Source organism: Piliocolobus tephrosceles, chromosome 15, assembly GCF_002776525.5.
Source record: "Piliocolobus tephrosceles isolate RC106 chromosome 15, ASM277652v3, whole genome shotgun sequence".
NCBI lineage: Eukaryota > Metazoa > Chordata > Mammalia > Primates > Cercopithecidae > Piliocolobus > Piliocolobus tephrosceles.
The window spans coordinates 21,266,558-21,289,227 of NC_045448.1; the positions used below are offsets into that span (position 1 = coordinate 21,266,558).

At 37.8% G+C, this 22,670-nt stretch overlaps 1 protein-coding gene and 1 non-coding gene across 7 annotated transcripts in view; both read left to right on the forward strand.

The window, feature by feature from the left end:
- ITSN2 (intersectin 2) overlaps nucleotides 1-22,670 on the forward strand; it is a 151,756-nt gene that overhangs the window by 65,790 nt on the left and 63,296 nt on the right. For 4 of the 6 annotated variants that reach the window (XR_003309545.1, XM_026454742.1, XM_026454743.2 and 1 more), the window contains exons 16-19: nucleotides 6,031-6,170; nucleotides 16,548-16,684; nucleotides 20,621-20,796; nucleotides 21,794-21,891. Coding sequence is in view for 5 of the 6 variants with exons in the window: in XM_026454742.1 (XP_026310527.1) it covers nucleotides 6,031-6,170; nucleotides 16,548-16,684; nucleotides 20,621-20,796; nucleotides 21,794-21,891 (551 nt within the window). In the remaining variant the exon portion in view is untranslated. Of the gene's footprint in view, nucleotides 1-6,030; nucleotides 6,171-7,524; nucleotides 7,606-16,547; nucleotides 16,685-20,620; nucleotides 20,797-21,793; nucleotides 21,892-22,670 lie in introns of all 6 variants that reach the window. The other 2 variants (XM_026454744.1, XM_026454741.2) reach the window with 2 other exon arrangements.
- On the forward strand, nucleotides 18,672-18,799 carry LOC111554523. The gene has a single exon (XR_002735268.1).

A 22,670-nucleotide genomic window follows, 5' to 3' on the forward strand; every position in this document is an offset into this window, starting at 1 on the left:
CTGTTCAAAGTATATCAGCTCCCACCTCACCCCTACACAGACATTCCAGAGACAGGGCGAGCCAACCCACCTGATCTGCACAGTGGCAGAAATATATCTTTATTATTGTCATTGTTCCTATTTGAATTGTGAATAAAATATAGAATATCTCTTATTGAGGACGTGATGGGGCTGTTCTTTCTCTGTGGAATGTAATCCAGTGCAGCTGTTACCTATTTATTTATTTAGCCATAGTCCAATTTAAAATAGGAAGCTTTTGTTTGGGATTTGAAAAGTACCCTGTATCCCTTAGATTCCTCTCCCTATAATAGTTGCCATTTAAGATTACCAGCCATGTGCCAAGCACTGTGTAAGTCAGTTTTGATGCATTCTTTCCTTTAATCTTTACAATAACCCTGTGGTGTAGTTATTATTCCCATTGTGCAGCTCAGGAAAACTGAGGTTCAGAGACATTAAGTAGTTACCCAGGATGATGCAGTCGTAGTCAAATTCATGTCTGACTGTAAAGCCCACTGTACTACCATGTTGTTTGGCTTATCTTCCAGTTACCCAACATAGTGTTCATATATATCATCAAATTTGGTATTAAAATATGCATTATTAGTGATATACATTGTTATGAATAAAGAAGAAATATGGGCCAGGTGCAGTGGCTCACACCTGCAATCCTAGCACTTTGGGAGGCCAAGGCGGGAGGATCATGAGGTCAAGAGATCGAGATCATCCTGGCCAACATGGTGATACGCTGTCTCTACTAAAAAATACAAAAATTAGCTGGACGTGGTGGTGCACGCCTGTAGTCCCAGCTACTCAGGAGGCTAAGGCAGGAGAATCACTTGAACTTGGGAGGTGGAGGTTGCAGTGAGCTGAGGTCACGCCACTGCACTGTAACCTGGTGACAGAGCGAGACTCCGTCTCAAAAAAAAAAAGAAGAAGAAGAAATATGCAGCTATAACACTTTGCTGATAGACATGAAAGATTCCTGAATAGGCTGGGCACTGTGACTCATGCCTGTAATCCCAGCACTTTAAGATGCTGAGGTGGGCAGACCACTTGAAGCCAGGAGTTTGAGACCAGCCTGGCCAACGTGGTGAAACCCCATCACTATTAAAAATGCAAAAATCAGCAGGGGTGGTGGCACGCATCTGTGGTCTCAGCTACTCGGAAGTCTGAAGCATTAGAATCACTTGAACGTGGGAGGCAGAGGTTGCAGTGGGCCGAGATGGTGCCCCTCCACTCCAGCCTGGGCAGTAGAGTGAGACTCTGTCTCAAAAAATAAAAATAAAAAAAAAAAGATTCCTGAGTAACTAGAGACATTTTGTGTTCCTAAATGAACTAGCTTAATATTATATTATACATGAATACTATGTCAGTTCTCTCCTAATTCATTTATTCCGTTCTTTTTGGGTTTCTATAAATGAAACTTGGCAAGATAACTGACAAATTCATCTAGAAAATAAATTGTACAAGATTAGGCAAAACTTGAAAAAGAAAAACTTTGATAGAGGGGAGGAGACTAACCCTATTAGATATCAAAACATAAGATATGAAAGTTAGAGTGTCTAAAGTAGTTTGTTATTGATCAGAAATAGAAAAGTAGAACAATGGAATTGAATAGAGTCTAGACAAAAACCTATGCATGAATGGCAACTTGGGATAAGATAAAGTTGGCACTTAACATTAGTGGGGAAAGGATGGACTTTCAGTAAGTGATTTGGGAAACAGTGGATTATCTGAAAGAGTTGCAGGGGAGCTCTTTACTGCTCTCTATGTACAGAAATAAATTCTAGATAAACTAGCAGGCTAAACATAAAAACAACTTAAGAAAAACTATTATAAAGCCGGAAAATATTTTATAATCTTGGTATGAGGAAAGTGTCTTTAAACAATATATAGAGTCATGAAGAAAAATATTTACAGATTTGATGATATAAAAATGAAAAAGTTGTAATGAAAGACAGTATAAACACTAAAAAATTTGAAGTACATGTAATACAAGAATTTAGAGCTTCTACAAATCAAAAATTACGACAGCCCAATAGAAAAATATAGGCAAAGGATAAGACCTAACAATTCAAGACTGTGGCGGAAACATAAATAGATGTTTCTTTGACTTCACTGGTTATCAAGAAAATATAAATTGAAATAACAATCAGGTTTCTTTTTTGCCAATTAGCAAAAATGAAAAAAAGATTAATAATATCCAGTATAGATGAGGGTTTGCAGGAACAGGTATTGTTGGTGTCGTGAGTTGATACAGCTTTTTGGAATAGTAGTTCGGCAATTTCTGTCAAAATTTAAAGTATGCGTTAACAGAATGAAAGACAAAAATCTGTGAACCACATGATCATCTCAATAAATAACAGAATGAGTATTTGACAAAGTTTAACATCCTTTCATGATAAAAACTCTCAAGAAAACAGATATAGAAGGGAATTTCTTCAACATAATAAAGGCCATTTATGAAAAGCTCACAGCTATCATCTAAGACAGGGGTGTCCAATCTTTTGGCTTCCCTGGATCACATTGGAAGAAGATTCATCTTGGACCACACATAAAATCCACTAACACCGATAATAGCTGATGAGTGGTAAAAAAATCTCATAATGTTTTAAGAAAGTTTATGAATTTGTGTTGGACCCCATTGAAAGCCATCCTGGGCCGCATGCGGTCCATGGCCTATAGGTTGGATAAGCTTGATCTAAGATCTGGTATGAGGTGGGGATATGCACTTTCACCACTTCTGTTCAACATGATACTGGAAGTACTAGCAAGACTACTCAGACAAGAAAAAGGAATAAAAGACATTCAAATTATAAAAGTAGTAGTAAAATTATCCCTGTTTGCAGATGACATGATCCTGTATGTTGAAAACCCTGAAGACGTCTATAAAACTTAGAACTAATAAATGAATTGAGTAAAGTTGTAGGACACAAAATCAGCATACAAAAATCAGTTGCATTTTTTACACCAATAAATATTCAAAAAAGAGACCAAGAAAACAATGTTATTTATGACGGCATCAAAAATAATTAAATACTTAGGAATAAATTTGACCAAGGAGGGGAAAGATCTGTAACTGAAAACTGTAAAACATTGATGGGAGAAATTGAAAAAGACATAAATAAATGGAAAGATACTCCATGTTCATGTATTGGAAGAATTATTATTTTTAAAATTATCCATACTACCCAAAGCAATATACAGATTCAACACAATCCCTATCAGAATTCCAATAGCACTTTCACAGAAATAGAAAGAGCAATTTTAAAACGTATATGGAATCACAGAAGACTTCAAATAACCAAAGCAGTCTTGAGAAAGAAAAAGTTGGAAGCATCACACTGCCTATTTGCAAATATTATGAAGCTATAGTAATCAGAACAGTATGGTACTGGCATAAAGACAGACATAGGGGCAACATGGGTGAACCTGTAGGATGTTACATTAAGCGAAATAAGCCAGGCACAGAAAGACAAATACGATATGATTTCATTTATTTGTGGAGTATGTATATTTATCCGTAAAAGTAGAGAATAGAATGGTGGCCACCAGAGCTGGTGGGAGAAAAGGGGATCACTGGGAGTTTGCTCAAAGGAAATCAACATTTCAATTAGATAGGAGGAATAAGTTCAAGAAATCTATTGTACAACCTGGTGACTATAGTTAATAACAGTGCGTTGTATTCTTGAAAGTTGCTAAGAGAGTAGATTTTAAGTGTTCTCACCACAAAAATGGTAAGTATGTGAGGTAATGCATATGTTAATTAGCTCAATTTAGCCATTTTACAATGTATACATATTTCAGAACAACATGCATACTATATATACGTTTTTTAATTGTTGAGTACAAAAGACTTATGGAATAGAATAGAGAGCCCAGCTAATTAAGGTATGCATTATGTTAATCAGCTCAATTATGCATATGTTAATCAGCTCAATTTAGCCATTTTACAATGTATACATATTTCAAAACAACATGCATGCAATATATATACAATTTTTTGTCAGTGATAAGACATATGGACTTACGAAATAGAATAGCCCAAAAATAAACCCAAGTATATATGGTCAACTAATTTTTGACAAGGGTATCAAGAAGACACAATGGGAAAGGATAGCCTCTTTGATAAATGGTATTGGGAAAACTGGATATCTACCTGCAAAAGAATGAAATTGGACTCTTATACCATACTCAAAAATCAGCTCAAAATGGATTAAACATAAGACGTGAAACCATAAAACTTCTAGAAGAAAACATAGACAAAAGCTCTTGACATTGACCTTGGCAATGATTTTTTGGATATTTCTCCAAAAGCTCAGGAAACAAAAATAAACAAGTGGGACTACATCAAACTAAAAAGCTCCTGCACAGTAAAGGAAACAACAAGATGAAAAGGCAGTCTATGGAATGGGAGAAAATACTTGTGAGCCATATATCTGATAAGTGGTTTATATCCAAAATACAAGGAATATATATAACTCAATACCAAAAATCAAAAAACCCAATTTCAAAATGGGCAAAGGACCTGAGTGGACATTTCTCCAAAGAAGACTTAAAAATGGTAAAGAGGTACTTAAAAAGGTACTCAGCATTATTAATCATCAGGGAAATGCATATCTAAACCACACTGAAATATACTATCACCTCACACCTGTCAGGATGGCTGTTATCAAAAAGATCAGAGATAACGAGTGGTAGTGAGCGTGTGGGGACAAGGGAACCATGTACACTGTTGGAGGAATGTAAATTGGTGTAGCTGTTACGGAAAATAGTATGAAGATTTCTAAAAAAATAAACTCTTGTATGATACAGCAGTCTCACTTCTGAATATATGTTCAAAGGAAACAAAATTACTGTCTCAAAGAGATATTTGCACTCCCTTATGCTAAATGCAGTAACTCAGTTACAGAAAGACAAATACTGCATGACCTCACTTACACATAAAATCTAAAAAAGTTGAATTCCTATACAGAAGCTGAGAATAGAAGAGTGGTTACCAGGGGTTAGAGGGAGGTGGAAATGGGTAGATGTTGATCTGTGGGTACAGACCCACATCTACTCAAACCCGTCAGAAAGGTAATAATATAAATTATGCAGTAGCCATAATGTAGACTGCCATGGAGCAATTTAAAAGGATGAACTAGATTATTTGTCCTGATTGATACGATATCTTATTAAATTCAAAACAAGTTGCACAGCAATGTAGACAATATGATTCTATTAAAACCCATGGAAATAAAAGTCGAATATGTACACATCTAAATGTAAATGCCTAAAAGAGGGATGAACTTGCAGTTGAGATGGAGGCCTTTTAATTTTTTACTCTATATGTTTCATTTTATTTAAATTTTGTACTTCTGTACTTTAAAAATATGATAAAGTTAAAAATAGGCATTTAAACAGATAATATTGCTATTTTAATTTATTGTAATGTATTCTGCATTATATATTTCCATCTGGTTTCTTCATCCCTGTATGAATATGTAAAAAAAGATAATATAAAATGAAACCTTCTGTTCTTACATCCTAAAATAATGTTACTAAATAATCCAGTTAGTAATACTTATTAAATCTTTGCTGTGAATATTTCCCTGTTCTTGGGAACACTAAGAATAAATGGAAAGCTACTTTAACTATAGCTTCTATTGATTGAATATTAACTGTGGACCAGAGTATACAATGGCTTTATATCCATCACCTCATTCAATGTGGTATGATGCTCATTGTACAGCTGAAAAGCCTGAGGATTAGATTGGTGAAGTATTTTTCCTAAAGTAAAATTGCACTTCAAGTCCTAGTCCTTTTGAATGGAGAACCAAGGCTTATAACCATTTCCTCTGATGCTGTTTCCAGCATATAATCTGGGAAGTGGAAATAACAACTGTTTTCTCTTGTACTGGTCTACATTATGTGTATACATCCTTTGTGTTGGTCTAGTTACATGAATTTGACCAAACAGTAAATGGCACGCTGGTAATAACATATGAACTTCTACAAAATGTAAACTGTCTGATGTTTGTTTTTCAGATTCAGGGGTCAGTTTACTTCATAAAAAATCATTAGAAAAGCAAGAATTATGCCAAAGACTTAAAGAACAATTAGATGCTCTTGAAAAAGAAACTGCATCTAAGCTATCAGAAATGGATTCTTATAACAATCAACTAAAGGTATTTATTTTTGATACTATTTATTTTTAGGTAACTAACTTCTTACCTTCGTTATTTTGATTTAATAGAGTAAATAGCTAAAGCTATTATATGTATTACGTTTTCATAATTTATTTTATAATTTCAACAAACAAAAACTTCAAGACTGTTTTTAATGTTCTAGTTATGTGTCATATAACTAAACATATACTTTATCACAGTTTCCAGTTTTTGATGACTATGTGCTGTTTGTATTGGCATCTATACATTTCCAGAACAATTGCCTTTGTCAGTATGACAGAACTGATCTCAGCCAACGTGATCCTAGGCAATTTTCAGAAATGGGAAATATGGAAAATTTGAAATAATTCAGGTGGTAGAGGCTCTTTCAACACAGTTTTTCTTTTGTTTCCTTGTTAAGTGTAATTTAATTAACCTTTGTTAATAATGCAATGATCAATGAAATCTAAAACAGAATCTGGCACTATAAAGTTTGCATGAAAAGCAAGTTAATGTTTCTTTATTTGCCGCAGTGGCAGAGCAGATGTCCAAAACATAGACTGTCTGCATATCATTCACCACAGTATTCATTGTATACTGAAGCTATAAAAGAAACTAAAAACCAGACTCATGGCATATAATATAAATTTGGGAATAGTCTCAGTTATTCCTTTGCTAACAATATAAAGTTTCCAGAGCGTAAAGTATTCTCTGTAAGAAATAAAGCTTTTCATAAAGCTTTTGTATAAGAAATCTCTCTCTTCATATGGCTTTTATCATGCTGACTTATTTAGAATAACATTAACACCAAATATAGAGTAAACAGCGTGCTAAAGAAAGGACAACATGGTGGCTTCAGGTAAGGAAGGGGAATTTGAGGTGAACAATGTTAATACACTTTACACAAGCATATATTCAGTAGAAAAAAATTTTATAGAAAACGAAATCATTTGTTGTTGCTGGTTAGACAAGCCAGCCAACTTATCTTCCCTATATTATTTCTTTAAAAAATCTACATAACTGGGCGCAGTGGCTCACGCCTGTAATCCCAGCACTTTGGGAGGCCAAGGCGGGCAGATCACGAGGTCAAGAGTTCGAGACCAGCCTGGCCAACATGGTAAAACCCCGTCTCTACTAAAAATACAAAAATTAGCCGGACGTGGTGGCATGCACCTGTAGTCCCAGCTACTTGGGAGGCTGAGGCAGGAGAATCGCTTGAACCCAGGAGGTGGAGGTTGCAGTGAGCCGAGATGATACCACTGCACTCCAGCCTGGCGACAGAGTGAGACTCCGTCTCAAAAAAAAAAAAAAAAATTAATTTAAAAAAAAAGTCTGTACATAGTTTAATTGGCTTTTTATCTGCCTTATCTTACAGTGTGGGAATATGGATGACTCTGTTCTTCAGTGCCTTTTGTCTCTGCTAAGCTGTCTCAACAACCTCTTCCTCTTACTTAAGGTTATTTTCTAATATCTAGCTTCTTTTCTTTGAGTTACTTTACTGTGGTTTTTTTTTTTTTAAACTAGACTATTCTTTGCCTTTATCTGAGTATCTTTGTTTGAAATAACATATACAATATAAACCTTTTTCTTTCTGCTTGCTTGAATATCCTTCTGCTGTCTAACTGCCTGTTCGAGTCCAATGCCAGAAATCAGTAAGGTTGCCCACGGTAACCTTTCTCAAAAGAAGCCCAGGATACTTAGAAATATAACCTGGTTCCTTTACAACATCCCTGTGAGTGGGTTAAGTGATAAGATGATTACTAACTCAATTCAAAAGAAAATGTGAGATTAAATCACTTACCCATATCACTGAAAATCAGTGTTTAAAATAAAACTAATACTTCATGAAATCTAGGGCAAGTTTATGTCATATATGCACCAGGCTGCTTCCTAATACTGTTATAAGGACAGTTTTAAAGAACTAATAATGCAGGGGCAACTTTAGTCAGGTCTAGTTACCAGGCTCATATTTAGACATGCTTGCACATCAAATAAAAATGTTTAAATTATATAAATAATTCGTTATCTTTGCCATGTATAACATACAGAGTATTTAAAATGGTCAATAAATTCATATTTTAATAGAGCTTAAAGAAATGTGCTTTATGTTTACTGCTTGCTGACTCTAGCAGATTTTGACTACACATTGTACTCAGTACTAAAATGGATGGCAATAGGGCAGTTGCCTGTTTGCATATATATTCCACAGTGAAGACAGAAACATGATTACTAAGTAGAGTTCATTTGTTACCTGAGCAAAGGTAGGGCAAATTGGAAAGATGGTAGCAGCAAGGGACCCATATTTTAGCCTTTATAGTTATGGCATGAATGACCAGATTATATGATTTTTAAACTTTTGCTATGGATTGCATAGAAACTAAACTAAGTTTCTTCATCTGTAAAGTGAAGTTTAATGATGATTTGTGGACTCTTCTCCCTCACATAGTCTAATTCTTTCAGTTAGCATTTGATTCTCCATAGGCCAGTAGTTATTCTTGTCCCTTGTTTTACTTTGTTCCTTCTGCTTCCTGCCTTCCAGACTTACACTGCTTATTGATACTTTCATCACAGCAATTTAGGAAACTAAAGAGATATGAAATCTATACTGCCAGAGCAGTCAGGAGACTGTTGTCATAGAAAGCGAGAAAAGAGGTCTTCTGTAGTCACTGGAAAATGATAGAGTTATTAGTTTAACATAGTACTAAAAAATATTGGCCGGGTGCTGTGGCTCATGCCTGTAATCCCAGCACTTTGGGAGGCCAAGGCGAGTGGATCACCTGAGGTCAGGGGTTTGAGACCAACGTGGCCAACATGGTGAAAACCCATCTTTACTAAAAATACAAAAAATTAGCCGGGCATAGTGGCGGGTGCCTATAATCCCAGCTACTGAGGAAGCTGAGACAGGAGAATCACTTGAACCTGGGAGGCGGAGGTTGCTGTGAGCCGAGATCACGCCATTGCACTCCAGCCTGGTCAACAAGAGCAAAACTCGGTCTCAAAAATAAAAAAGAAAAAGAAAAATATCCATTGAATTTGTCAAAAGGAAACTTTGAAGACCTTACTAAAAGTGCCATTTCACTTGAGTGATAAGCAGAAGCTGGATTGCAGTGAATCAGGAATGAGTGAGAGTTGAGGAAGGGTTAAGTGAGTAGCAGCAACTCTTAGAATGAAAAGAAAAAAGCATGGGGGTCAAAGGAAAACCTTTTTTTTTTTTTTTTTTAAGAAAGACTTGAAGGAAATAGTAAAGAGAAAAGAAAGGAGGAGGAGGCGAGGGAAAGAGAGAGAGATTGAGATTGTGGTAATTGATGGAGCAAAGTCCCTGAAGAAGCAGATTAAGATAGACTGGAGAGCACAGATTAAAGAATGGATAAAAAGAATACTTTCAGTGTAACATACGGGGAGAAGATGGATATGAATGCAATTAAATTTGTGGTAGAGAGTAGGAAGTTGACAGTGAAACAGGAAAGGTTCCCTTGTCCCGCTCGAAGGGCAAGTGATGGGGGTGTGGCTCACTTCTTCAGTATCCCCTGCTCAAACCTCTAGGGGAACATACAGATAGGCAGGCTGTGGGGCTCTGACCCCATGGCAGTGTCTAGGGGTGAATGTTTACAGATGAAGCCCCAGTGGGGGTGTGTTACAGGGTGTTTTTTTAGTTTGCTGTCTATAGGCGGTTTGTGTTGCCCAGCTCAGTCAGACCCCCTTCCCCTTCCTTATCACAAGGACAGAACAGAGGGATTTCTGTATCCCAGGGTTTCTTGCCTTGGTGTACTGGAAGAATTGGATCACACGTGGGCTTGGAGAATGAATACAAGTTTTACTGAGTAGAAGTAGCTCTCGGCAGTTGGGGGAGACAGAAGGGGGATGGTTTTACCTTGGAGTCGGGCCGCAACCTGACTTCTCTGACTGCTTTGGCCAAACTCTGCGTTGTTCCTCTGGTCAGGGGCCTGCCGGTGCCTGTTGACGTGCTCTTCCACCGGCGTGCTCTTAATGACCAGCTCTGCTTGTGTCATCTTCCGCCAGTGTGTTCCTCACGACGTCCAGCTGCTTATGTCTCAGCCTTCCCAGGATCTTGGGTTTTTATAGGCACAGGATAGGGGTGTGGCAGGCCAGGGTGGTCTTAGAAGATGCAACATTTGGGTGCGAAGGCAGGAGTGCCTGTCCTCACTTAAGTTCATGGGCAGAGGCCTGAGGGTGAAGCCCTAGCCAGGAACCCACCTTTCTCTACCCAGTACTTCACTAGCCCCCTCCCTTACCGACAGCTTCAAGACTTAAAATCAGAGGTAAGTTGAACCATTAGAAAGAATCTTCCTGGGTAGAGGAGGACATGATATAACTCAACTTAGGCCAGAAGAAGAGGGGTGGAGATGCTGGAAGTTCTATTGATTTTTTGAGATGGAAAGATGAGAGAGCTGTAGTCTGATGGCCTAATGAGGCAAGGTTTATAGCTGGTAGTGAGGAGAATGGATGGAGATTAGGAAGTTTCAGGAGAGAAATAGGCATGAAATAGACATTTCAGTGCAGATATGTGAGCTTAGTAGAAGAAAATCTAAGTGTGCTGAGCAATGTTGAATGTCTATTTGAAGTTGGAGGCGATGTATTTAAATTGAAAACAGTATGCCTAATTGTATGATTTTTCCTCACCAGTGTTCAGCTGTTTAGGTATAAGCACAGAGAAAGCTGATGAAATAGGTTCATGGTTCCTACACGTTTGGGGTTTTAATGGACATGCACAAAGAGAGAAGGACAAAAGAGTTACAGATTTGACAAAAACATTATGATGAAGATGAACTCTGAAACATGAACTAGACATGAAGGATGTGAAGAGAGGAAGGGGTATTAATAAAGAGAGAGAATGATGGGAGTCAACAGAATGGTCTCAGTGAGGTTGAAAACCTATTGATGGCCGGGCGTGGTGGTTCATGCCTGTAATCCCTGCACTTTGGGAGGCCGAGGCAGGTGGATCACCTGAGGTCAGTAGTTCGAGACCAGCCTGGCCAACATGAAGAAACCCTGTCTCTAATAAAAATACAAAAAAGTAGCTGGGTGTGGTGGTGCGCTCCTTTAATCCCAGCTACCTGGGCATGAGAATTGCTTGAATCTGGGAGGTGGAGGTTGCAGTGAGTCAAGATCATGCCACTGCACTCCAACCAGGGCAACAAGAACAGAACTCTGTCTCAGAAAAAAGAAACAAACAAACAAACCCTATTGATATAGATGTACCAGGTGTAAGAAAAGTTCGAAGGGTGAGAACTTACGTTTGAAGAATGGGGTATTTGGTCAGTGGTAGTTCTGTTTCTGATTATAGTAAGACTCAGGGTGTAATAATAGGAATGATGGATTAAGTAGAGTTAAAAAGGTCATTGATGAAGAGATCAGCCTGAGAGTTGAGGTTTTGATTGCATCATTTATGTGGATGTCAAAGACTTAGAGAATAGTGAGGTGAGTGAATGACCAGGTGACTAATAGATGACAATAAAAAGGAAGGAGAGAATGGTACTGCTGGATGGTAGGAGCCCCAGAAAAGCATGTAGTTGGTAAGAGTGAGGGGGAAATAACCATCTGAAAGTGGCATTGAAGAGCAAGGAAAATACCGTAGTTATCTTCTGACCCTGATGTCAATGGAGTATACGATAATAAACTGAGAGAGGACTAGCGGAAAAGTAGTATACCAAGGGGTCAGCCAAGAAGGCGAAGAGGTAAGAGAATTTTCCTTCAGAGAAGATTGGTAGCTATGTGATCATTTCCTGATCACATAGGGGAAGTTCTAGGAGAGTGGAGAGGTTTAAGGAGAGAATAAGTAGGGGATTGGGTCAGATTAAGGGATAAACAGCACTGTAGAGATAAGAATTCAGGGGATAAGGAATGAGAAGAAAGGCTGTGTCTTATCAGTAGGTGAGATGGAACTGGTCCTGATAGTGTTGGAGGAGGACAGGCACTTAGTTCTAATGCTGTGGTCCTTTGTGATAGTAGAGCGCCTGGGTTAATTACTCCTTTAGGCTTCTTGTAGTGACAACAGAAGTAAAATATTTAAAATTATTTATCTTAGAATGTTATGTTTTACTGGAACCTGCAATATGCACATACAGAATCAATAATTTTTACTCTTGCTTAAGTTATACCAAGACAAATAAAAAAGCCAGTGGATTAAAAAGTGAGACATTTGACAGGCCATTATACCATTAAGAAAATTCACACGTCTGGCCAGGTGCTCTGGCTCATGCCTATAATCCCAACACTTTGGGAGGCCAAGGCAGGCGGATCATGAGATCAGGAGTTTGAGACCAGCCTGGCCAGCATAGTGAAACCTCATCTCTACTAAAAATACGAAAAGCCGGGCATGGTGGCAGTTGCCTGTAGTCCCAGCTACTTGGGAGACTGAGGCAGGAGAATCACTTGAACCCAGGAGGAGGTTGCAGTGAGGTGAGATTGCACCACTGCACTCCAGCCTGGGCAACAGAGCAAGACTCCGTCTCAAAAAAAAAAAGAAAATACTCACACATCTTTAGCAGTGAAGTGCAATGAAAACTGTACTGGCCTAGGAATCTAAAAAAGTAAACTCTAGTCTTATCCATACCACCTGCCAGTTGTGTAACGATTGTCATTTACCCTCCAAATTTTGCTTTCATCCTTTGCAAAACAAGCTGACATTATCTGCCTGTCTTCTTTGCAGAGTCTTATGATTAAATGAAATAGCATGTAGATGAAAATGCTTTGTAAACTCTTATATACAAATATACAAATATTTTTGTTATTTGTGAAAAAAGAAAATTATTTTCCCCCACTCTTCTTAAGAAAGGGGCTGTCAGAATCTCCAAAATATCTTTAGTGTTTTGGAAAATCAACCAGTGTTGACTTGAGATAATGATTGGGGAAATGCTTGTCCATAGAGGGAAAGTAGAATCTGTTAATGGTAGAATTGTGGTTTCCTTCAATGAGTTAGGTCTTAACCCTCTGCTTCCAAGGATCTGGGGTAATCTGCATTAGTAATACCCCTCCAGGTGGCATAACCCGCCATGACCCAGTTGGATTTACCTCAGCCATACAAAGATGATTTAACGCACAGAAAAGTTTAATGTAATTTACTGTATAAATAGACAAAGGAGAAAAAGATTATGCTCATCTCATTAGATACAGGAAAGGTTTTTGTTTTGTTTTGTTTTTGTTTTTTTTGAGGTGGAGTCTCGCTCTGTCGCCCAGGCTGGAGTGCAGTGGCGCGATCTCGGCTCACTGCAAGCTCTGCCTCCCGGGTTCACGCCATTCTCCTGCCTCAGCCTCCCGAGTAGCTGGGACTACAGGCACCTGCCACCATGCCCAGCTAGTTTTTTGTATTTTTTTTTAGTAGAGATGGGGTTTCACTGTGTTAGCCAGGATGGTCTCGACCTCCTGACCTCGTGATCCACCCGCCTAATATCCATTCATGATTTTAAAAGCAAAACTTATTAGCAAACTAGTAATAGAGGTTCCTTAATGTGAAAGAGATAATCTGTCATTCTATTAAGATTGAGAACAACTTGGCTGGGCGCAGTGGCTCACGCCTGTAATCTTGGCCCTTTGGGAGGCCGAGGCGGGCAGATTGCCTGAGCTCAGGAGTTCACGACCAGCCTGGCCAACATGTTAAAGCCCCATCTCTACTAAAAATGCAAAAATTAGCTAGGCATGGTGGCATGAGCCTGTAATCACAGCTACTCGGGAGGCTGAGGCAGGAGAATTGCTTGAACCTGGGAGGCAGAGGTTGCAGTGAGCTGAGATCCCGCCACTGCACTCCAGCCTGGGCGACAGAGCGAGACTCCATCTCAAAAAAAAAAAAAAAAGATTGAGAACAACTCTTAATGAATTCTGATTGGTTTATTTTTACAAGGACTTTCTGGAAGTAGTGACTTAACCCAGAGGAACAGGTCTAAGGGTAGGAATTTTTACATCACCATAGTCAAGTAGAAGAAATACTTGGCAAGCTTTGTGGTGCTCTTCAAATCTTACTAATTTGCATAGACTATTGTTTATGCATTTTTCATTTGTCCAATAAATACTAAATATCCATATTGTACTAGGTTCTCTGTTGGCTGGAGACACCTTGATGAAAGACAGTCTTGTTGTCAAGAAACTCACTTTAGTGGAGGAGGCAATCATATAGTTGGAAGACATTATGATAGAGGAATATACAGAATGGCACGAGGAAGCTCATTAACTCTGACACTGGAGGGAATGGGATTAGTAAGGGAATACTTAGTAAGGGAATACTTAGTAAAATGGGGATAACTCATTTTATCCTCACAACAACTCTGTGAGGCATGTATCATAACAAGCTTCCCCAACCTGTGGCCCACGGGCCACATGCGGCCCAGGATGGCTTTGAATGCAGCCCTACACAAATTTGTAAACTTTCTTAAAACATTGTGAGATTTTTTTTTTCAATTTTATTTATTTATGTATTTATTTTTAGCTCATCAGCTATTGTTAGTGTATTTTACATGTAGCACAAGACAATTTTTCCTCTTTACATGTGGCCCAGGGAAGCTAAAAGATTGGACACCCTTGCACTATAATTAACTTCATTTTAGTGATGAGGAAACTATAAAATAACTTTCCTAAGGTTATACAGCTGGTATACAGAGCCTGAGTCAAGCCTTGTTAGTCTTATTCCAGATCCATGTTCCTCATCACTAAACCACCTTGCTTCTCCATATGTTGTAACCACTATATTCTTCTGCTTTTCAATAGAATTTAGAGAAAGGTACAAGAAATAAAACCCTAGAAGCTGAGAGCTGTGGAAAATTTGCTATAAAAGCAGTATTTGCATTATTATTGGCTTAAGTCGTATATGTTTTGCTCAGACATGTTGGACATAGTACTCAGATCAAATCTGCCATTTAAATCAAGTAAAAGGTTCACTTATAAAACAGTTATCTCTGAAAAGAAATGGAGTTTGGAGTTGTGTTATTGTGTATAGGTTGATACCAAAAAAACTTTTTACCAAAACATTCTACCCAAATACTGTCCAGCTCTCACCTTTGCTGTGAAGTTTCTTTTGGTTACTCTTAAGTCCCCCTGCCCCCACTTCTTTCCTCCAGCCTCCTTTTTCTACTCTCTAGTTCAGGATTCTTGGATTCCAAATGAAAGAGATGTAGTTCAAAATAGTTAAGCTAATGAGTGATTATTAGAAGCATCCTAGGACCAGTAACTGAATCCAAGGAAGGGCTGCTGGACAGGGGCAGTTCCTAGGTCTCCGAGCCATGATATTGAACATTTAGCTTCTGTAGTAGCCTTTCTCTCTGCCTCAGTCTCTAATCTTTCCTTCTCTTTTTTCTGAGTTGATTTTATTCCTATCCTCAGGTCTTATTTGGTTGTGTGGCAGCTCCAGGTTTACTTTATCCCACTTTAATGAGCTGGAGAAAGGTTTCTTTCTCCCCACTTCAACATATGTGAATCCCAGGAAAATATTCTGGGCCAGTTTGGATTATGCTTATGTCCTTTGGACCAATCATTTCTGAGCAGGGAAGTAAGGCGTTGTGATTGTTTAGGTCAGGAATAAACAATTGTGCCTGGTGGGAATGGGAGGAGCTCTGAGTTTGGCAGACCTTTTAAAACCACATAAGATGTTGGGAGGAAGGCGGAAAGATCAGTTTCTCAAAGCAAGGCAGGGTGCTGTTGAAGAAGAGGAAAAGAAAATGCTGAACAGATAATCACAAGTTTCTACTAAGGAATTTACCTCTGCCCTGCATGTTAACACTTGCCACTACACTGAGGTTGTGAACTCTTTAAAGGCAAAGTCTGTAGACTTGGGAGTCAGCCTTGTATTGGATCCCCTTGGAATGCTTTATAGCACTTAGCATACAACTAGATGCTCAATAAGCAGTTGTTTATTTCAACTCCTGTTTGGAATACTTTTCATTAGTTTGGTTCATTGTAGTCATGATTTTAGGTAGACATCTTTTCCATCTTTAGTTTTGAACTATATTATTTAATAATTCTGTGTTTAGTTCAAGATCATATTGGATAAAAATAACTTGGTTGAACTATATATGTCAAAAACATGGCTGAACAAAATGTCTCTTCAGATCTTATAACAAGCAAATTATTCCCCCATATTTTTAATGGATTGCTTTTTTTAATTGAAAATTATGTACCAAATCAAAGCACTGGCTTGTGAAAAATTCTGTGTTCCATAGAAATGAATTGATGGAAAAGTACACTATTTTAATGTGTTTATCTCAGGGGCTATATGATTTAGATACTTAAGGGTTTTTTAAATCATCTAGATATTTTTTAAAACTTTAAATCTTTTAAATGTAGTTCAACTGGCTTTAGGATTTTTATCTTTTAATGCAAATGCCACGTGAATACATATGACAAGTATATTTAAATCATTCACATATTGACTTATTTTCTTTTTCTCCTTAGGAACTGAGAGAAACCTACAACACACAGCAGTTAGCCCTTGAACAACTTTATAAGATCAAACGTGACAAGTTGAAGGAAATTGAAAGAAAAAGATTAGAACTAATACAGAAAAAAAAACTAGAAGATGAGGCTGCAAGGTAATATAGCTGATTTATTTGTTGTGCTAGATTGCATTAGAATTGTAATTTTATTGCTCATATCTTTAGTTTATGAAAATTTAAGGAAAATAAAGGGATTATCCTAATCAGATTCTAGATCTCATAAGTTCAGTCCTTTTAGGGATCAAGTTTGCAGTAACTGATTTTATTTTCCACTAGTGAAAAATAACAGACTTTGGAGTCAAACCTGTATTAGAATTCTTGCTCTACCACTTACTACCTGGGTGACCTTGGTTAAGTTATTTTATCTTTCTAAACCTCAGTTACTCCATCTGAAAAAAGAGACAATAATGCATATCTCATAGGTAATTGTATTAAATAAAATAATATAGCTGGAACTGGGCGTGGTGACACACACCTATAGTCCCAAGCTATTTGGGAGGCTGAGGCAGGATAATCACTCGAGCCCAGGAGTTCAAGGCCAGCCTGGGCAACACAGCAAGACCTTGTCTCTTAAGTTAAAAAATAAAATAATATAGCTAAAGAGCTAAGTATAATTTGTTGCACATAGTAAACACTCATTAATTCCATCTTTCCTTGGTAAATCTGTTAGTTTCCTGAAAGGTCATAAAAGCAGAATACTTAATTGTATATAGTAATACTGAATGTAGAATGCCACATTGATGCATTTCTCTTTTTATCAATGAGATATATTAATTGCCTCAATTTATAGTAAGGACAAGTAAGACATTTGTGGTATCTGAAGCCTAGAATTATTCATTTAGAAACTTTGCATGATATTTTTCTGCCATTAAGATTATTTTTCTAATATATTCCTCTCTTTCTTTTTTCTTCCAAGTTCTCTAGTGTCAGAAAGTAGTATAATTAGTTAACAAATATTGATGAACCAGTATTTCTTTGCCTTGGTAAAGAGTAGATGAGTAATTTCTGTGAAAAAGCTTATAGTTACTAGGAAGGCAAGAAAGACACATCAACATTTATCAGGCCTCTATTCTTAATGGTTTCAAAGTAGCCAAGTCCAACACCTTTTTTTGAGTGGCTGTTGTTGGCTGTGATGCTGGTGGACTTTGGATTACTCCTTGCCCCTGGGTTTCTCCTAATTCTAATAGGGGATTCAGACAGTTAAATAAATAACTATAATATTGTTTACTCCTAGACCCCCATTTATTTATTTTGAGACAGGGTCCTTGTTCTGTCACCCAGGCCGGATTGCAGTGGCATGATCAGGGATCACTGCAGCCTCGACCTCCTGGGCTCAAGCAATCCTCCCGCCTAAGCCCCCGCTGAGTAGCTGGGAATATAGGCATGCACCACCACTCCCTGCTAATTTATTTCCAATTTTAATAGAGATGAGGCCTCACTATGTTGCCCAGGCCGGTCTCAAACTCCTGGGCTCAAGCGATCTGCCTGTCTTGGTCTTCTGAAGTGCTGGGATTATAGACGTGAACCACTGTGCCTGGTGATCTAGACCCCTATTTTTGTGGCCTCCGAATGAGGTAATAGAATAATATAGAAGTAGAGAAAGTAAAGTTCAAACAAAGTAGTTCTTATTTACTGCTTAACTTGTGCCACTTAATTACACAAGGGAGCTGTGCAATGGTTGCACAGCTAATCCTTTTGTCAGAAGTTTCTATTGACATGTGCAGTTACCTTAATCCTTCTTCATCATGTTCACAATTCCTTTCAGGCCAAAAGATTATACTAGTTATACGCATTTAATTTCATTAATCATCCTTGCGCATTATCTTAGGTAGTAGAGAAGATAAATCAAAGAGAGCAGAATTACATGTAGGACCTACTCAGTCTGAAGCTGCGTCTTAGTACCACATCTTGGTTTGATTGGCCATTTGCCCAGGTATATTTCCCTTCTTTCCCTCAAGGTATTGGTAATAGGCTTTCACACTGTAGATGTGGCCTCTTTGCCCTTTGCCCAGCTTCTGAGGCATCCTGTGGCACTGGACCAGTTTCTCAACTACTAACTCTTACATAAAGTTTGCCAGAATTCTGGCCTGGTTTCCTGCAGGGTGAGCTCAGCCAGGTACCACCCCTCAGTAAGCCTAGAGTAGAGGGGCCTGGCATCCTTTCCTTAAATTAAGCAAGGAACCTTATCCAGGTTGTCCTAGTCTCATATTTATGTGGCCATGATAACCTGGCAGGAGGAGTTGATGGAAAGAATGAAGAGCTTAAAAAATATATAGAAATGTTTAATTTAATGACCCCTCTGGTTTTTTTTGTTGTTGTTGTTGTGCTAAACATGTGCTAAGTACTCTGATAGTGATATTTATAATGCTATAAAAATTCAAATGAAAGCTAACTGGGTATTAATTACTAGGCTTGTAAAAATGTCCTGGAAAGTTACAGAGGAACTGAGAAAGGGGATATTAGTTGAAATTAAGTGAGGACTGCAAGAGAAGCATTTTCCTCACAGGAGAACCGGAAGTCAGTTAAGAAAGTTGCCAGAGGAAGCATTCTGTAACATGATAGAGGATGAAGGAAGTTTGGAAAGTGTTGGAAGGAATCTAGTAAATGGGCTACTGAACCAGCAGTATGAAGTCTGAAACAGTTGGGGGATAAGGAGAAAACATTGGTGACTAAGAGCCTACAATATTTTGAATTATCCAGGATTTCCAGATTCCTTCAGGAATTAAGGAATAGAGATGGGGAATTATACCCGTGTTCCCACTTTGGTAGGGTATATATGCTGACAAATCTCAGGAATGTATCCGGCTATAATTTCACTGCCCTAATAGTGCTGAGACTTGGAGAAGGTGCTAAATTTAGTGGTAGCCGCTCTGAGTAAAGTTGTGAAAATACATGCAAGGGAGAACTGTAAGATGCATGAGTTCTTTTTTTTATTTTTTATTTTTTATTATACTTTAAGTTCTAGGGTACATGTGTACAACGTGCAGGTTTGTTACATATGTGTACTTGTGCCATGTTGGTGTGCTGTACCCATCAACTCGTCAGCACCAATCAACTTGTAAGATGCATGAGTTCTAATACTAAAATAATTGATCACAGATCACCTTGACTGGCTGGAAACCAAACTGTAGCTGTGTTAGATGTCATTGAAATGTTTACCAAAGCATGTGGACCTAGAGAGGAGAAATGCTCTATTTAAGCAAACAAAAAAAGCTTTTTGAAGTAACAATATAAAAAGTAGACCAGGCGCAGTGGCTCATGCCAGTAATCTCAGCACTTTGGAGGCCAAGGAGGGAAGATTACTTGAGGCCAGAAGTTCCAGACCAGACTGGGCAACATAGCAAGACCCTGACTCTACAAAAAGAAATCAAAAAGTTGGCTGGGTATAGTGGCATGTTCCTGTAGTGCTGCCTACTTTGGAGGCTGAGGCAGGAGGATCACTTGAGCCCAGGAGATCAGGCTGCAGTGACCTATGATTGAACCACTGTACTCTAGCCTGGGCCATACAGTAAGACCCTCTCTCTTAAAAAAAAAAAAAAAAAAAAAAAAAGGTAGGTTATTTTTCTAAAAGCATTTCCTATTTCCACAGCAACAATATCTAAACCCCTGAAACAAAGATTAAATAGGACAGTGGAAATAACAGCTGGAAGGCAGTTCTTGTCAAGTATCTGGAGAGAAAGGAAGGAAACTTAGATATAATTTTTAGATTTATTTGCTGAATGGTTCCATTTCAACCTTTTTCTTTTTTTCTTGAGTTTGGAGGTTGGTTAACAGGAGGGAATTTTAGGGTATGGAAAGTTGTCAGTCATACACCCCAGTGCATCCACTAATCAATCCAAAGCTTCCAGAGCTTTTCTTGATTGATTGATTTGTTTTCCTTTCACCTCTGATCTGAGCAGTTTCTCCCCACCCCTGTACTAATAGTTCATTGTCAGTTCTTCACCTTGACAGGAACTGGATCTTATAGGATGTTTTTATTTTGTGTAAAAAATTTCTAGGACATTATGCAAACTTTTTTTCTTTTATGTAAAGGAAAGCAAAGCAAGGAAAAGAAAACTTATGGAAAGAAAATCTTAGAAGGGAGGAAGAAGAAAAACAAAAGAGACTCCAGGAAGAAAAAACACAAGAAAAAATCCAAGAAGAGGAACGGAAAGCTGAGGAGAAACAACGTAAGGATAAGGATACTTTGAAAGCTGAGGAGAAGCAATGTAAGGATAAGAATACTTGTAAGGATAAGAATACTTCGAGACAGTAGAACAAAAGCAACAAGAAAAAAATGACCTGATAGGAGACAAAGCAAGGGAAGAAAATGCGAAAGATACTAATTGCAGAGTCAGAAAAAACCTTTTTATAAATTAAACTTGGATAAAATGCATGTAGGCTTATTAAAACAGACTGAAATCTTAACACAGCAGTAGAAATCGTAACAGCAGAAGAAAAGAAGATAGTTACTACTGATTGTGAAAAGACTCTGACACGGTTTTCATAATTGAAGTAAAATAGTTTTAAATATTTTATTCAACCACTATAAGCTATTTATTTTAATGAAACAACAGTAAAATTTTGATATACCTCAGTCCATTTCTACACTACTTTTAGTATTATTGTATCTCTTTTAGATACATAAACCATTTGAATCATTATTAATGATATAGTGTGTTGAAATTTTATGAGTTAAAGCATTTATTCTAAAGATGAACAAAGTAAAAAATTTTATTCTTATCAAATTCAGTGTGTGTACTCTTCTACTATTTTCCTTTGAGAACCATTCTGATAGATCTATAGATTTTTCTTCAGCCATCCCTGTTAACTTGCTAATCTTCTCTTTTCAGAACCCCCGCTTTTCGTCCTTTTCCTCCCTGTTATATTCAGACCTCCACAGATCAAACCAAGCCCTCTTTGCTTGGTCTCCTTCCACTTTGTACAGCTCAGCCTGGCCCCCACTCCTGCACTTCCCTTTCTACCCATGTATGCGCTTCACCCTGCAAGTCATCTCTTTGTTTTGCTGCCTCCTACCTTACTTAAGATGAGCATCCTTGTTTGCTTTTTTATTAGATGACTAGTCAAGATACAAGACTAGTCTTGTATCAAGTGTACTCTTTGGTGCTTGATTTTTTCTTTTAGATTTTAGGAGCTCTTTATTGAGTCATAGCAAAGATATGTATACATGTAAGTAGCAAATAATGACAATTGTCTTCTCTTTAGGTGAGACAGCTAGTGTTTTGGTGAATTATAGAGCATTATACCCCTTTGAAGCAAGGAACCATGATGAGATGAGTTTTAATTCTGGGGATATAATTCAGGTAGGAAATGAAGTCTTTTTTTTTTTTTTATCTTGAATAACCTGAATACATTGTAATATATTAGTTTCTGTAGTAATGTTGACTATTACTTTCATATATTTACCTTTGTAAAATATTTCTTAAACATTACCTCATTTGGCCTTTACAACATACTTCAGAGCTGCATTGGACAATTATTATTACTACCAAGTTCTAGCCAAGGAAGCTTAAACTCACACAAGTTGTAACTGTTCGCATTGCAGTGCCAGAATGGGATGCAGGTATGTGTTTTTTTATTTCCAAAAACAGCGTTGTTTCTACTATGCCATACAGCAACTGTTAAAAGAATTGAAGGAGTTAGATTCCACAGCCCTAACTGGATACAGGCAATTTGTTCCTTGGAACAGAAGTCTTTATTGTATTATCACAATCCATATCAAATAGATGAGTAAGAGAAGATCCCGGGAATAGTGTTTGATAGAGCCAGTATGATATATTGGAAAGAGTACAGGCTTTAGAAGCACACAAACTTGGATTTTAGTCTCTGCTTCTGTTTTCTTCTTGTTAAAGTAATATTAAACAGAGTATCTAGCTAGTGCCTGTTTCCCCCGCTCCCCTGCACCGTCACCAGTTAGTGTAATTTCTCAGGTGGCAAATGTGTAATGATACTAGGGAAAAAAATTTACCAAAACTCTAGCACCCAAGATAAACCCCAAACACACATTGCTGCTCTTGCCATTGCCACTATTAGTAGTACTGGAGCTGTGCCTGAGCAGGGGAAGAGGTTTGTTCTGCAACCA